Source organism: Eptatretus burgeri, chromosome 5, assembly GCF_056783735.1.
Source record: "Eptatretus burgeri isolate ZD-2024b chromosome 5, Ebu_testis_v1, whole genome shotgun sequence".
Lineage (NCBI taxonomy): Eukaryota > Metazoa > Chordata > Myxini > Myxiniformes > Myxinidae > Eptatretus > Eptatretus burgeri.
Window position 1 is genome coordinate 119299012 of NC_140965.1, and position 17571 is coordinate 119316582.

At 44.3% G+C, this 17571-nt stretch overlaps 1 protein-coding gene across 5 annotated transcripts; it reads left to right on the forward strand.

Annotated features, from left to right (window-relative positions):
* The first annotated feature begins 4430 nt into the window (after positions 1-4430).
* On the forward strand, positions 4431-15693 carry INS (insulin). 5 transcript variants are annotated; one of them, XM_085883499.1, is made up of 4 exons: positions 5095-5113; positions 13839-13883; positions 14311-14518; positions 14986-15693. In XM_085883499.1, exons 3-4 carry the CDS (start codon positions 14323-14325, stop codon positions 15135-15137), a joined length of 348 nt encoding a protein of 115 aa, XP_085739625.1. In that variant the 5' UTR covers positions 5095-5113; positions 13839-13883; positions 14311-14322; the 3' UTR covers positions 15138-15693. The 5 variants fall into 5 exon arrangements, with proteins under 5 accessions (XP_085739624.1, XP_085739625.1, XP_085739627.1 ...); XM_085883501.1 differs by lacking the exon at positions 5095-5113 and adding an exon at positions 6143-6160; XM_085883500.1 differs by lacking the exon at positions 5095-5113 and adding an exon at positions 6700-6718.
* The last annotated feature ends 1878 nt before the right edge of the window (positions 15694-17571 follow it).

A 17571-nucleotide genomic window follows, 5' to 3' on the forward strand; every position in this document is an offset into this window, starting at 1 on the left:
CTTCGGACACGGGCCACTTAAGCGACCCGTTCCGTACTATCAGAATAACCGAGCGGTGTTATCGTCGACCTCGACGGTTCGATTAATTATCGGGCGTATTCAGCCCACTACCAACCCTTTACGTGAAGCAAGATGGGGATTCAATAGAGGAAAAGACGAAGCGAAGCGGGAGAACAGTTCAATAATAAAGCACATTTATTCGCGGCACACGGGAAGCACACATATACAATTCCACCAAATGCACACAGAAAAGAAAAACACAATTCAATTTACACAAAAAGCAAATATAAAAGCGAAAACACAATGCAGAGTTAATACCGACTACCGAGCACACGGCAACACTTATACAATTCTACTTCACAGACGGCGCCGACAACACATACCCAAAACCAAGGAAAAGAAATACCCTCAAGGATGAGGCGGGCCTGAGGCCGAGACCGGGTCGCGCCTACCCGTCTGGTGATGAGATGCGGAGCGGCGATGGCCCCTCAACTCCGCGGGCCTCGCGGACAGTGTCTGGTAGGGGGTGGGAAAGGGGCCCCCTTGGTCGCACTATCTCAGCGCGGGGGGAAACAGGAGGGGGTTGCTGATGCTCGGGGTATAGAGGATCTTTATTATCCCGCGACGAGCGTCTCCACCTCGGCCAGGTCGCGCTGTCGGCCTCCCTCGGGTGCAGCTTCCTGCACGACGCGAGCACCCCCTCGTCTGGTGTCGCCGCCTTTCCACAGCTCCGTCCCCTCCGTTCCGACTCCAACGCACACGACGAGCAGCTCCACCGCCCGCGAAGTCTTGACTCTCTGTTTCCGACTCTCCTACTCTCCTACTCTCCGCCTCTCGACTCTCCTGGACTGACGAACACGGTCCTTTTATCCGCCCCGTAACTTCGCCCTCTCATCTTTGACCCCCTCCCTTCGACCTTTCACCTCGCTCCCCATTGGCCCGAGAAAAAGTGGGCGTGAAGGCTTTTTGATCCATAAATTTGCATATATCGATTGCCCTGGAGGCGGGGCCAAATCGCCCCTCGCTCACCGATTGGACGGCAAAAAGTGGGCGTGTGTCGTTTTTGATCCGTTTTTGAAGCACAAAATCCATGATTTTGTACACGCTGTTCGACGCGCGCCCTGCACGAGTCCAACACCGGTACCCACAGCGGGGCAAGAACGGTGGCGATGCTACGGTTGCGAGGTGTGACGGGAAGGTCGTGGCGGTTGTGGTGAAGCGGTGTTGTGGTTGGTGGTTGATGTTGTGATTGTGGTGGTCATCATGGCGGTTGGTCCAAATTAAAGATAGTAAAAGAAAAACGGCTATCCTGAAGAGTCGCAGCACGCAAAAATGACATGTATTCCCACTAGACAACGGGTTTGGGCCTAACTACACATGCACTTACCGAGATACCTCACCTAAGGGACCTGAATGGTGGTTTGCGAATTTGGTAACCACAACAATATATATGTATATGTTCCCGAAATACTGCCAAAATGGTACATGATAGCGCAAAATTTTTAGGGCCACCTTACTCACCATTCAATGCATTAATTACTCTCTGAGTGAAAGTCCCCTGCCTTACTACCATCTTAACCTTCCTCTTCGTTACTCTCAGGCTATGGCCCCTGGTCCTGTCACTGTCTACTCTGTTGAATAATTAATCTGCATTTATTTTATCTCCATCTTTCATTATCTTAAACATCTCCATCTTATCTCCTCGTAACTGCCTTCTTTCTTGTGTCTAAAGACCTGTCTCCTTCAGCCCTTCCTCATAGCTGAGTCAAGCTCGGCCCGGAATCAATCTCGTAGCCCTGCGCTGAACTCTCTCTATGGCATCTATGTCCTTCTGGAACTGTGGTGACCAAAACTGCACAAAATATTCTAAATAACTGTCTCGGGACCACCATATGTTGTGTGTCATTGCCTCGGGGAGTGCCGGTTTCACAGAACTGTAACAATATGTATGATTGTTCTCCTGATTGCCCCTTTCATACTCTGTAGGATTGTTCTCATGATTGCCCCTTCAATACGTGAGATTGTTGTCCCATTTACCGCTTTAGTATGTAGGAATGTTCTGATTTCCGCTTTAATATGTCGGATTGTTCTCCTGATTTCCCCTTTAATATGTAGGATTGTTCTCTTGATTTCCCCTTTTCTATGTAGGATTATTCTTATGATTTCCCTTTAATATGTGGGATTGTTCTCCTTTTTGCCACTGTAATATGTTGTATTATTCTTACGATTTCCCTTTCATACTTGGGATTGTCCTCCTGATTTCCGCTTTAATATGTCGGTTGTTCTTCTGATTTCCCCTTTACTATGTAGGATTATTCTTCTGATTTCCCTTTCATATGTAGGATTGTTCTACCGGGCGTAGTGGCGTGCGCCTATAATCCGGCTACTCGGAGGCTTGGGTTGGAGGATCACTTGAGCACGGGAGCTCTGTGCTGTGCCGCACTATGAGAGGGTGCAGGGCAGCCCGGAATCATGGCGAAACCCAATCCTTATCCCTGTGTCGTAAGAAGCGACGAGGGTTGCGTCAGGAATGGCATCCGGCGTAAAACCTGCACCAAATCAGAATGCCGATCATAACGGATGATCCGCTGTGGCGACCCCTAACGGGAGCATCCGAAAGACGAACAACAACAACAAGATGTAGGATTGTTCTGTTTGCCCCTGTAATATGTAGGATTATTATTATGATTTCCCTTTCATATGTAGAATTGTTCTCCTGAAATCCGCTTTAATATGTCAGATTGTTCTCCTGATTTCCCCAATAATATCTTGGATTATTCTTCTGATTTCCCTTTCATATGTAGAATTGTTCTCCTGAAATCCGCTTTAATATGTCAGATTGTTCTCCTGATTTCCCCAATAATATCTTGGATTATTCTTCTGATTTCCCTTTCATATGTAGGATTTTTCTCCTGATTTCCCCTTTACTATGTAGGATTATTCTTCTGATTTCCCTTTCATATGCAGGATTGTTCTCCTGTTTGCCCCTTTAATATGTGGGATTATTCTCTCAATTTCCCCTTCAATATGTGGGATTATTCTTCTGATTTCCCTTTCATATGTCGGATTTTTCTCCCAATTTCCCTTTTAATATGTAGGATTATTCTTCTGATTTCCCTTTAAGATGTAGGATTGTCCTGATTTCCCCTTTAATATTTGGATTGTTCTCCTGTTTGCCTCTTTAATATGTAAGATTATTCTTCTGATTTCCCTTTATTATGTGGGATTATCCTGATTTCCCCCTTTAATATTAGGATTGTTTTCCTGTTTGCCTCTTTAATATGTAGGATTATTCTACCAATTTCCCCTTTAATATGTAAGATTATTCTCCCAATTTCCCCTTTAATATGTGGCACTATTGTCCTGATTTGTTTCCTTTAATATGTAGGATTATTCTCCCAATTTCCCCTTTAATATGTCGGATTATTTTTCTAATTTCCCCTTTATTATATAGGATTATTCTCCCAATTTCCCCTTTAATATGTGGGATTATTCTTCTGATTTCCCCTTTATTATGTAGGATTATTCTCCCAATTTCCCCTTTAATATGTAGGATTGTCCTGATTTCCCCTTTAATATTTGGATTGTTCTGTTTGCCTCTTTAATATGTTGGATTATTCTCCCGATTTCTGCATTAATATTGTTGCATTTGAAGTTCGCAAACACGATTTGCTTCAATGTCGAGATATTAGATATCGCGAACAGCCGAAAGGTTTCTAACTCACTTGCATTCACATATCACAACTTACCTGCCCAATCAAGAGTTGAATTTGGTGGTGGCATGCGTGTGGAAGGTGGGAAAAGGTTCCTTTTAATTGAAATGGACTTTTTTGGAAAAATGAAAACTGTGAGAGGTGGACGCGACGATATGGTAATGGACAAACTGGACGAGGTGACAGACACGAATAAGCGATGAGGGGACATGTAAAACGTATCTACGATGTAATGAATAGACTGAAACCCTCCATGGCACCACCAATAGCAGCACTCATACTCAATGTACAAATGTTGGGTTGGATTGCCCCCCTGTAATGTCGGGTTAGACTCCAATTTCCCCTTTAATCTGCAGGAATACAACCTTAACTGGCAATTCGTTTAGCAATGATTCCATGTTTATAACATTGTCAGGAATCAAAACCTGCATCGACGAGGTTCAAATGAGGGTTTATTCATTTTCCTGCTCAATTAGTCAGGATGAAAATGCTGATTCATTCGTAAGAAGTTGATGAAGAAAAATGTTGATTCGTGCATTGCTCTCCCCCAGCAGATGGTGGCTCTCACGGAGTGCATGACCCTCAAATGGTCGCATCGCTCGGGCTGAGTGTGGCCCATTAGCAGCCTTAATGGGGGGAGGGAAATGCTAAAAGGACTTTGTCCATGATGATGAATTCGTGCTGATCAAGCCGAACTCGATGATTGCCCAGATGGACGGAGAAGCTTTTCCATCTCTCCGATCTTTTCGCTCCATTTTTCCGCTCACCAAGTGCGCACCACTTGGTCTCGACGCGTATAAAAAGTGTCCCAAACCGTCCCTCAGCACTTGTTGCATGAGAGGGACAGACACCGCCAGGTCAGTAATGGCTCTGGAGCCACACGCCGTGCTGTGCTCGTTTCAGGCATGAGATCCATGTTGAGTGATTGTACAGGTGTGCTATATACTTTGCTGGTGCTCTATCAGTGCTTGTACAGGTGTGCTATATCAAATTATTGTGCTCTATCAGTGTTTGTACAGGTGTGCTATATCAAGTTATTGTACTGTCAGTGCTTGCTCAGGTGTGCTATATCAAGTTATTGTACTGTCACTGCTTGTATAGGTGTGCTATATCAAATTATTGTGCTCTATCAGTGCTTGTACAGGTGTGCTATATCAAGTTATTGTACTGTCAGTGCTTGTGCAGGTGTGCTATATCAAGTTATTGTACTGTGTCAGTGCTTTTACAGGTGTGCTATATCAAGTTATTGTACTGTGTCAGTGCTTGTACGCGTGTGCTATATCAAATTATTGTGCTCTATCAGTGCTTTTACAGGTGTGCTATATCAAGTTATTGTACTGTGTCAGTGCTTGTACGGGTGTGCAAAATCAAGTTATTGTACGATATCAGTGCTTGTACAGGTGCGCTATTATCAAGTTATTGTGCTTGTACAGGTGTGCTATATCAAGTTATTGTACTGTGTCAGTGCTTGTGCAGGTGTGCTATTATCAAGTTATTGTGCTGTATCAATGCTTGTACAGGTGTGTGATATCAAATTATTGTGCTATATCAGTGCTTTTACAGGTGTGCTATATCAAGTTATTGTACTGTGTCAGTGCTTGTACGGGTGTGCTATTATCAAGTTATTGTGCTTGTGCAAGTGTGCTATATCACGTTATTGTACTGTGTCAGTGCTTGTACAGGTGTGCTATATCAAGTTATTGTACTGTGTCAGTGCTTGTACAGGTGTGCTATTATCAAGTTATTGTGCTTGTACAAGTGTGCTATATCACGTTATTGTACTGTGTCAGTGCTTGTACAGGTGTGCTATTATAAAGTTATTGTGCTTGTACAAGTGTGCTATATCAAGTTATTGTACTGTGTCAGTGCTTGTACAGGTGTGCTATATCAAGTTATTGTACTGTGTCAGTGCTTGTGCAGGTGTGCTATTATCAAGTTATTGTGCAGTATCAATGCTTGTACAGGTGTGCGATATCAAATTATTGTGCTATATCAAGTTATTGTACAGTGTCAGTGCTTGTATAGGTGTGCTATATCAAGTTATTGTACTGTCAGTACTTGTACAGGTGTGCTATATCAAGTTATTGTACTGTCAGTGCTTGTACAGGTGTGCTATTATCAAGTTATTGTGCTGTATCAATGATTGTACAGGTGTGCAAAATCAAGTTATTGTGCTATATCAGTGCTTGTACAGGTGTGCTATATCACGTTATTGTACTGTCAGTGCTTGTACAGGTGTGCTATATCAAGTTATTGTACTGTGTCAGTGCTTGTGCAGGTGTGCTATTATCAAGTTATTGTGCTATATCAGTGCTTGTACAGGTGTGCTATATCAAGTTATTGTACTGTCAGTGCTTGTACAGGTGTGCTATATCAAGTTATTGTACTGTCAGTGCTTGTACAGGTGTGCTATATCAAGTTATTGTACTGTGTCAGTGCTTGTGCAGGTGTGCGATAATCAAGTTATTGTACTGTCAGTGCTATAGCAGGTGTGTGATAATCAAGTTATTGTGTAGTATCAATGCTTGTACAGGTGTGTGATATCAAATTATTGTGCTCTATCAGTGCTTGTACAGGTGTGCTATATCAAGTTATTGTACTGTGTCAGTGCTTGTACAGGTGTGTGATATCAAATTATTGTGCTATATCAGTGCTTGTACAGGTGTGCTATATCAAGTTATTGTACTGTGTCAGTGCTTGTACAGGTGTGCTCTATCAGTGCTTGTACAGGTGTGCTATATCATGTTCTTGTGCAGGTGTGCTCTATAATGTGTTTGTGTGTTGTATTAACCACACTTGGTGACATCGTGGTAAGAGCGTTCACTTTGAGTGTCTGAAATCGACGGTTTGAATCCCGGCCAAGTCTTACCAAAGAGTCTCATGATGGGTTACGTGCTGATAACTTGATTGATGCTCAGCATTTAAAAGGACAAAGCACGGACGAACAAGCACGGACGAACAAGCACGGACGAACAAGCACGGACGAACAACCCCGATGAACCAGCGTCGGTTGGCAATCCTCGTGTGGGCTTTGATGGCCGAATGGCATCCAGTATTGAAGTTCCTTTTTCAAGGAACATATATTATATTATATTATATATTATATTATATTATATTATATTATATTATATTACATGATAACGAAGTGTTCCAACTAACTCAAGTTAACCTTAACCCTAACTTTGTCTTGATATCTACCAACCACCCCCCCCCCAACCCCAACCTCCTGACATATATTGGAATCCTCATCACCTTCCTTACGATTCACTCCAAACATTGGTTTTGTTTACTCGGTTGATGATGATAAGACGAGTTCCATTTACAATGAACTCAATTGGAGGAGGAGCCCGTTCGGCCATCATAGCATCGGCTTTGATTGGCCAACGATGTGTGTTTAGCACCTGATGAAGTGGAGAAGTTTCTCATCCTCCTCCTTTACTCCGTATGCAGCACAAGGCTGAGGGTAGCAATCATTGGCTGAGGACGTGACTGTGCTGCTGCTGCAGTGCCCCTCTACCAGTACACCGGTGCTCATTTCGTCGACCTCAGAAGGATGACAGGCTGAGTCAACCCCACCTGGTGTTAATTCAACGGCCTACGGGATCAAACTCAGGACCCTAAGATCTGAAGCCAGCACCAGGCTTGAGAAGCTTCTGTCAACCCTCGACTCTGATTCTGCAACTCGACCGGAGGGCATTTGCTCACCTGTCCTAAAAACCTGCTCTGCTGCTCTTGCACTTCCTCTTTCTGCTCTGTTCATGCTGTCATTTGCCATCGGTTCACTGTCATCTGTTTGGATATCAGCCAACATCAGAGCATTACACATACGAGAATGGCACTCGTTCGAGCGCATACCTCCGCCAGACTGAGCAGTTTACGTTTTGAATCCCATTGATAGGCTGGATCTAGATCCAGATATTAACCAACATCTAATCGGTGTGTTTTTGTCACTTACCGAACTCATCCAACTATTTTTGTCATCTGTCCCAAACTGTTTCAGATATTGTGCTACATATCGGTTTTGGCCCCATCCCTTCATGGTGAAGAATCGCTTGAAAGATTCTGGTGTTTGGCCCTTCACTAAAATTTAATAAATTAGTCATTGCCACACACCTAACCTGTCTGCAAAACTTCGTCCGAATCCGTCCATAACTTCTAAAGATATCCTGCTCAGAGATAGACAGACTGAGACAGGGGAGAAAACATATCCTCCGTCCACCTTTGGTGGCAGAGGTAAAAGAGTGCAAACATCAACCCACTTAACTACAGACCAATCAGCCTTCTCCCAATCATCAGAAATGTTGTGGAATCCATCATTGCAGCGGATATGAAACCTTTGTCTTTATCCAACAACCTCATCTCAGATCAATTCGGATTCAGACAGGTCACTCCACCTTGGACATGCTGCTTCCCCTCTCCCAACAATGGATGGAGGCCCTCAATATCAGACATGATATCAAGGCCGTATATCTGTATATGAAGTCTGGCATCTTGCCTTGCTCTCCAAAATGTCTGCCTATGGCATCTAAGGCCAACTCCACAATTGGCTTATTGACTTCTTCTACTCTCGTAGCCAATGTGTGGCTCTCGACGGAATCCTTTCATCGCCTTTCACCGTCAAGGCTGGAGTGCCCCAAGGCAGTGTTGTGGGTCCAGTCCTATTCGTGATCTTCATCAATGAGCTCTCTAACTCTCTGGAAAATTCTCTTTATCTATTTGATGATGACTCCACCCTCTGCCGTGATTTTCCTAATCCTTCAGACAGGCAGGCCACAGCTTCTTTACTCTCTTCACAGCTCAATAAATTGCAAACTAATCAAACATGAGATCAGAGCCATCTCCTGAGATGTAGCATGAGCTTTCGATTTGGTCGAGCTCCAGGCCCTGCTCAACAAACTCTCTTCTTATGGTATCCAAGGCCATCTCCACTCATGGCTCTCATGCTTCCTCTCCTGCCGCAGTCAACGTGTGGCCCTAAATGGAGTTCTTTCATCCCCTCTTCCTGTCCATGCTGGAGTTCCTCAAGGTAGCGTTCTGGGCCCTGTTCTTTTTCTGGTTTTTATCAATGATCTCTTTGACTCTCTGGAAAATCCTCTTTATCTCTTTGTTGATGACTCTACACTCTTCTGTTCCATCTGTCACCCCTCAGATCAGCAAGCATCAGCTTCTTCACGCTCAGCAGATCTGGATAAATCAACAAACTGGTCCAACACATGGAACATGTCTTTCAATCCTGACAAATCTCACACTCTCACTATGTCTCTTCGAAAGGACCGACTGGCACCCTCTCCCCCCTTTCTACTTTCATAACAATTCTTTTGAGGAAGGTCATTCATTCAAACTCCTGGGTCTCACTATCAGCCATGATCTTGCTTGGGCAAACCATACTTCAAAGTTGGCCGAGAAAGCCAGATGCTGAATGTGCATCCTCCAAAGTCCTTCCTTGGCACACCTGAACTATTCACCTGCAAGGCCTTCATCTGCAGGTTAATGAAGTACCACTCTCCACACTGGGCTGGCTCCCCTGTCACACATCTTGCTCATCTTGACGCCATGGAAATCAAGGCCTTCAAGATTATTGGAAGCTCCCACACTGAAGCTGAATCTATGGGCCTATCACTTTCCCATCACAGACAGGTTTGTGGTCTCTATGTGTTCTACCACCCCTTTCAGGACTTGTACCCTCTGCTCTTTCCATGCCCCCCCCCCAACCATCCCAGGTTTCTTCATGGTTCACGCAGTCCACCCTGAACTCCTTTATAGTGAAACTCTCAAAATCCAGGATCATTGCTCACCTCCACTCATTCGTTCCTCTTTTTTTTTCCCACCTGTGGAACCATCTTCTACATTCTCTTCAATCTCATTCTTCTCTCCAGGTATTCAAGACAACTCTTCACCACCATCTCAGATCGTCCCCAATCCAAAGCCATGATATTTTCTACCCCAGTTACTCACCCCCACCCCCCAAGTCCTTGTCCTTCAAAATTTCCAGTTTTCTCCACCAGTTTCCTTCTGTATCCATTTTGTCCATCCCATGTGTCCTTTCCACACTGTTTGTCCATACGTCTCCCTCTATGTTGTCCTTTAACTCTGCTAATGGTGTCCCACCCCCTCCCTCCTCTTCCCTTTGTATTGTTGCATCCTGATCCATTTAGTGAGCTTGGTCTTCCACGAGCCTTGACTGCATACAAAAAGGAAAAGCAACTCGAAACTCTTCTTATATTGATTTTTGTGGAGCTCATCTCTGCGATTATCATTAAATCAACTGTGAAGTTCATAATAAATGTGAAATTTCAGTCTGATATTTATTTACAAATATAGCAGACGATCAGGGGTACCGGGCGTTGCCTGGTATATTTTTTTGTGGGGACCGAAAACACTTCCCCACACCCACTAAGGAATGGGGTCGGGGATCATTTAATATTACCATTCACGTCACTACAAAGGTTTAGGATTTCAAAATGAGGGATTTTTCAGTTTAAATTGAGATTGTCGCACTATTGAGAGATTTTAATATGGCTCGTCATGGTCGCCTGTCCAGCTCACAATCCCGTGAGATTATTGTTTTTTTTTGTATACCTTGTCGAGGCTCGTATGAGAGCGAACATGCAACGCACAGCAAGGGGGGACATGAGAAAATAGCGACAGGAGTTGGAAGGAAAAAACAGTGGGGAACAGAGACATTAGGAGATTTATGGAAGGGAGAGGGATGGGGGAATACAAGATGGACACGACAGGGACTTTCAAGAAGGAAAGCAGGGAATTTGAAGGAGGTGAGTTTGGGGTGGATTAAAGGGGGTAGAAAAGATCGAGGATTTGGATGGGGGATGATGAGAGGTGGTGGTGAACAGCTGTTTTGAAGGCCTGGAGGGAAGAATGGGATTGAAGAGAGTGAGGGAGTTTCATCCAAAAGTGGGAAAAAAGAGGAATGAAAGAGTGAAGGTGAGCAGTGATTTGTGACTTTGGTAGTTTTACCAGAAGGGGGTTGTTGGCGGACCTTGAGCATCCTGCGGAAATGTGCTGGGAACAAATCACACACGGAGTAGAGGGGGCTAGACCGGAGATTAGACGGTAGGAGACAGAAAGACCACCGACCTGCCTGTGGTGAGAGAGTGAGAGGCCCAAAGACCCAGCCTCATTGCGGGAGATGCCAATGATCCGAAATGCCTTGATTTTTACTGCATAAAGCCGAGAAAAGTGGGAGGCAGGAGCACCATCCCGGAGAGGAGAGAAATTCTCCATCAGGCTGCAGACGAAAGCTTTGTATGTGGTCAGGAGCTCAGGTGGGCCGAGGAAGGACTTTGCATGATGGAGGATTCCCAGTCAGTGATTGGCTTTGGAAGCCAGGTTGGAAATATGGCTTTCTCAGGAAAGATCTTGGCAGATCGTGAGACCCATAAGCTTGAAAGAAAGGACTTCTTCCGGAGGATAGTTGAGAAAGTAGATGGGGGGGGGGTTCCAAACGGTCCTTTCGGAGAGACATAGTGATTATGTGAGATTTGTTCGGATTGTAAGACATGTTCCACGTGTTGGACCAATTTGCGGAGACCCTGTGGAATTGCTACTGTCAACTGTGACCATGATCATGAGACTCGAAACCAAGACATCGCAATATCAACTTTGTACATCGAGAGATGTACTGCACCCGACAGGGTGGATACAAAGTCCCATTACCTCCCACTCACGCCACCCCCCCCCACCCAATCATATATATGATATATATTTATGTACATTAGGGTGTTCCATAAAAATGAAAGTTTGATTTTTGCTGCTCCCTGATTTTGCCTTTGTTCCAATACCCCATAAGAACTTGTAGGTCAAAAATGAACAAAATTCCATGAAATTTTGGGGTTCCTCAAGTTGGCACAATTATGTCCATTATGGAGAGGGAATTTTGCACTGCAATGTCAAAAAGCTCATCGAGGTCTCCTTAGAAAAACTATTCTTTCATCCTATATGACTGCTGTGGTTTTTGAAAATATCAAACAACCATATTAATTGTGAAGTGTTCTGCGTTGTGCATATTCGACGGCAAGTTGTCAGTTACAGTTTGGCAAATTTCAACAATATTGTGCCAACTTGAGGAACCCCTAAACATCCTCCAATCTTCTTCATTTTTGGTGTGTATGTTTCTACTGTCAAATGGAACAAAGGCACACCCAGGGAGCATGAATATTCATACTTTTATTTTTTTTTTACCCCCGATTATGAAGCACCCTAATATACTTGTTACGGCTGTGGAAATTCGCATTACACCATAAAGGGCCCTCAGGTGAGATATCTCTGTAAGTACTTGTGTAGTTAGCCCAAACCCGTTGTATAGAGGGAATTTATGTGATCCATCCGGGCTGCGACGCTTTGAGTTAGTCGTTTTTCTTTCTCCATCTTTTATTTCAAACAAACAGCATCTCAACAACCACGCCATCCCCACCACAGCGCCAACCACACTACAACCACGCCACCTCCACCATCTACGCTACCACATCTTCGCCACTCGCCATTCAGAAGGCCCCGTGCGGTTACGATCTCCGCGAAGGAACAAACAAAAACCAACAACGATGCTCGGGGGCTTTTCCCGCCTGTTTCTCCCGTTTAAATTTCCCCGCGCTTCGTGTGAAGGAAGGGGGAAGGGCAGCTCGCCGCCGATTGGTAGATGACCAATGTGAGACGGTCGGGGTGAGGGAACGCCCCTTTTCGGGAACCTTCTCGAAGGAAGGTGGAGCCGAAAACGGGGCGGGGTGAAGGGCCGAGCCCCGCGCTACAAAAGGTGGACAGGACGGACCTTGAGGAGAGTTGGTCTTCGGTTGGTCGAGTTGGTTAGAGAGTTGGTCTTCGGTTGGTCGAGTTGGCTCGAGAGTTGGTCTTCGGTTGGTCGAGTTGGTTCGAGAGTTGGTCTTCGGTTGGTTGGGTTGGTTTGAGAGTTTGGTTCTTCGGGGCTTCCTGTCTGCTTGTCTTGTCGGGGGAAGAGGTCCTGCGCTCGCGGCTTGGCGAGCGACCTGTGTACGGAGGCACGGACGGGAGACGCGGCAGCACCAGTGAGGTGGACCTGCACGTCTGGACGAGGAGTGCCGGAGAGGGTTCGCCGGCCGCGAGAGAAGTCGGGGCCAGGCGCGACCACGCTGACGGTCGTGGGAGAGGGACTCACCGGCCACGGAAAGTGAAGTCATGACTCCTTTTCCTTTTCCTTTGCTTTTTGTGTAAATGCTTGTGGTGGCGCCGTCCATCAAGTAGTATTGTTTTAAGTGTTGCCATGTGTCGGCCTTAGTCGGTTGTAGCTCTGCATTTGCTTCTATTGTTTTAACTGTTTTATGTGCATTTTTCTTTTGCTGTATATACGTGCCTTTCGTGCCTTCTGTGTGAAATAAATGTGCATTGTGTGAACTTGTTCCCCGTTTCGCTGCGTCCTTTCCTTTGTTTGAATTTCCATCTTGCATCATGTAAGGGGTTCGTAGTGGGTTTAAAACGCCCGGTAATTGATCGGAACCGTAAAGGCCGACGATAACACTGCTCGGTTATCACTGAAGCGGTTCGTGTCCGGAGTCGGCCTGTGGCGTGGTACGATCGCCCGGTCGACCACTCGCGCAGGTACTTAGGTAGGTCGAATTTGGTGAGCAACCCGATCCTGCGCGGGTGGGCAATTGGCACGATCGTGGTGAGGTTAAACCCCCACCTGTGACTCGCTCCCGGCGTTGTTCCGAGAGGGTCACGACTGAATTGTCCGTCCGGTGGGCGACGTGCCGCGATTCGAGTTACGTGGCCGTTCGCACGCCAACGGGGCGAATTCGCAACAATATATATATATATATTATATATATATATATTATATATATATATATATATATATTCATTTTAATGTTAAGATTTTGGTTTCATGAGAATAAAAGTTTGCTTTATTCATTGTTTAAATTTATACCTCTTGTGTGTTCATTATAATCATTTATCAGGTTGTGTGGAGGGGGTAACAGGACTATGTAAACACCCTGAAGATGATTGGATGAGAGTCATTGTAAAAGTGTCACCTTGGAAGTGGAATTTGATGTTATTCGTCGAATGGATGCTCGTGAATGTACCGTTGATGTTTCTGGGTTAAGTTTGACCCCAATCTCTCATTATGGTGGCATTCAGGAAGAAGAAGAAGAAGAATATGTACCACTGATTTCAACTACTTCCGTAAGAGGTTTATTTGTATTTAAATGTCTGGAAATTTGTTTTTTTTTATCTATCACTACGTATGTGGACTTGAATATAACTGTCATAAATCTTCGGCACATTTGAGAAATAATAACTTTTAATTTTTTTTTTTTTTTTTTTTGCCTCAAACACTCCCTGGCACTCACTGACGAACCCCCAAAAGTTTGACAAAGACCTGTTCAGCCATCTCTGAGAAAAATAGCAGTGACACACACACACACACACACACACACACACACACACACCTCTTATAGTCTAGACTCTAGATAATGACTCCATAATGAATTCTCCCAAGACGGATCAAGTGACTGTTTGTCATGCGTCGGTGTTGATTTGTAACACAAGAAAGGTGCACTTGTTCACAACATTCCCTCCCCCCCCCACCCCCGGCCCCCTTTTTTTGCAGACAAAACTCCACATGGCGCTCTCACCATGCCTTGCTGCAATTATCCCCCTTGTGCTACTGCTGAGCAGGGCCCCACCCGGTGCGGACACGCGCACCACCGGCCATCTTTGTGGCAAGGACCTCGTGAATGCACTTTACATCGTTTGTGGAGACCGTGGATTCTTCTATGACCCAACCAAGTTGAAGCGTGATACCGGAGCATTGGCTGGTAAGGCGTTGGCAAGATGTTGTTGAGGAAGTCTTTGGAGGTTAGGATGTTGAGATGTCCTTGGGGCTATTTTTGGGGAGACATAACGTTCAACATTCCACATATACAAGCTTTTCTAAAAGATAGGACCACCGGACCTGTCGCTTATCTGGACCCTGACCTAATGTTGTAACCCAAATTTGGTTGCATTCTGACTGATGGGTCAAGAGAAGAAGATTTTTGAAGAAATTTACTGTCGGCCATTTTGACTACTTAAAGTCATGTGGCCGGAGCGAGCTTTACAAATCCTGTTTCCAGTCAGGAGAGGAATGTTGCTGCCAAGTTTCAGCCGGATCGGCCCAGCGGTTTGGCCGGATAACTCAAAATATGAGATGGACAGACAGACGGTGCACCATGACAACAGCTTAAAATAGCTTTAACGATGACAATAGGCCCAGATGAGCTAAAAATGTCTGTTTCTGTTTCAGCATTTTTGCCATTGGCCTATGCTGAGGATAACGAGTCACAAGATCAGGAGTCCCAAGCAATGAACCAAGTTCTGAAGAGCAAGCGCGGAATCGTAGAACAATGCTGCCGCAAGCGCTGTACCATCTACGATCTGGAAAACTACTGCAACTGAAATGTCTGGTGCATCCATCGGTGGCTTCATCACCAGATGAAGTGATTTGAGGAGCAAAATCAAATCGTGAATGGAAAAGAAATGAATGGCCTGTGTCCGTCATGCAAATTGTCTTCAACCTTCTTCAAATTACAAATTGTCAAAAGTTCAACCTCCTGTATGTTTAGCTGCATTGTCGTTCTCACGTGATTTGATCATTAAGTGAGCTGATTGGGTGATGTTGCAAGTAATTCAAAAACAGGAGCAATGCCCTTTATTTTGGTAACTTCTCTGCAACGACCAAAAATTATCGAACTCTCTGTACGCTGCTGATACTGCATCACATCTTGTTGCGCAAAAAGTTGGAGGAAAATCATATGGTTCTTAAAACTGACATACCTTCTGAAATTTGTTTGCCAACCCCCAACCCAATCCCACACCCCTCCACCCCCAACCTTTACCCAACCAATGCTGGATGATGGATGCCTCTGCAGGAAAGTTTTCTGGCGATTCAGTTTCTGAGGCTGTTTGCTGTTTGTTTATTGCTCAATAAATTGTTGAAGATACAAAATCAAAAGATAAACTCCATGTGATGAGAGTAAGTGGTTTGTTGGTTTGTCTGTCCGCTTGCCTCCATCCCAAACCACTCAACCGATCGTTGTGAGATTTTTGAAGCTTAATGTCACCGACCCTGCAACGGTTCTGCATTGAAGTATCTTAAAATTCGGTCGACCAAAAAGGTCAACATAGGCCAACAGGCCAATTTGAGCCAGATTTTCTAAAATCCTCAAATTTCATCCAATTCATTTGAAATTTTAACAGGATTTGCATATCAGGTCACTAAATTCAACCACCTATTATTTGAGGTCACCATAGGCCAAAAGGTCAAAATATGCTTAAATTCTCAAATTTAATCCGATTAACTAGAAAGTTGAAGAGCATTTAAATATCAGGTCACTGATTTCAACCATCGATTATTTTTGAGGTTAATATCGGCAAATAGGTCAACATAGACCAAAAAGTTAACATGGGCCACATGTTTAAAATTGTTTCTAGAATTGTCAATTTTCATCCAATTGATGTGAAAATTGAAGAGCATTTGCATATCAGCTGAATAAGTTCAAGCACCAATTATTTTGAGGTCAACATAGGTCAAAAGGTCAACATAGGCAGAATTTATAAAATTGTCAATTTTCATCAGATTGACATGAAAATTGAACAGGATTTTCAACTCAGCACACTGAATCCAACCACCAATTATTTTTGAGGTCAGCACATGCTAAAAGGTCAAAAGAGGCTAAATGGTCAACAATTTAGGAACACTTTCTAAAATCCTCAATTTGCATACGAATGACTTGAAATTTGAACAGGATTTGCAAATCAGGTCAATGAATTAAACCACTAATTTTAAGGTCAAAGGGTCAACACAGGCTTAATTTCTGAAATAGAGAGATCTGGCCAAAAACTATATATATATATATATATATATATATATATATATATATATATATATATATATATATATATATATATATATATAGTTACGGCCACGGGTACCGAGACACCAGTTTGTTACTCAGAGGTTTAATCCCCGGTTTTCTGAGGAAAAGCCAGACCTGGGGCCACCGCTCACAATTAACTTCGTGGTACGGTGGGTTGCTTTATAACCACAAATGCCACCCAGTTAACCACGAATTCCATTGCCCACCGTCTAATTATTCCATTTAACTAGAGGTCACGTGGTTATCTGAACGCGGAGCACACCCTCGGCAAAGCACCAATCTTATCTTGATTAGATCTTAATTAGGGCAGCCGAGCGTTTTAACCACTGATGAGTGCCGACTATTATTGGTCAAGTCTGTGGTAATTACCTCCCAGTCCGTCTAGGTTCGGACAATGCTAGATCAATGGAAGGAAAGAACAAGCACGGACAGGTTGGAACGTCAACAAATAATTGATTAATAAGAAAATAAATAAATAAAACGAACTTTTCTTTGAGGTAAAAATAAATAAATTCCAAATGAATCGAAATGATCGCCAGCAAATAAATAATTAATCAGGCAAAATCAATCAGAGTGATAGGAAAAGAGACAGAGAGCAGATGCTTATCGGGGATTGACTTAACAACTAAACACAGACAAGGGCACCCAGCAGATCATTCATGGGGGAGGGGAGAAGGGAAGAATCATCTCGCTCACCAAAGAGAAGTCTGTCAAATGAAAACGTCCTGAAATGTGTGTGTGTGTGTCTTGTCCATCGCTATCACCCAGCCTTGCCGTGCACCCACTCGCCAACAGCCTTGAACGCCAGTCGACGTCACCCCCAAGGAACAGGTACGCCAAGGGCAACTGTCTGACTGGAACCGACGAAGCAGCCAGCCGTGTTACTGGCAAACTGTCTCATTGTCAACTGACCCGTGCCTCAGTCGTTAGTTACTGAGCCGTGCCTCACTCGT

Bases quoted from the DNA above. Each gene is read 5' to 3' on its own strand.
- INS (XM_085883498.1), top strand. From the start codon at position 14,323: ATGGCGCTCTCACCATGCCTTGCTGCAATTATCCCCCTTGTGCTACTG. The intron at 14,519-14,985 runs GTAAGGCGTTGG...TTTCTGTTTCAG, and splicing joins TGATACCGGAGCATTGGCTG to CATTTTTGCCATTGGCCTAT.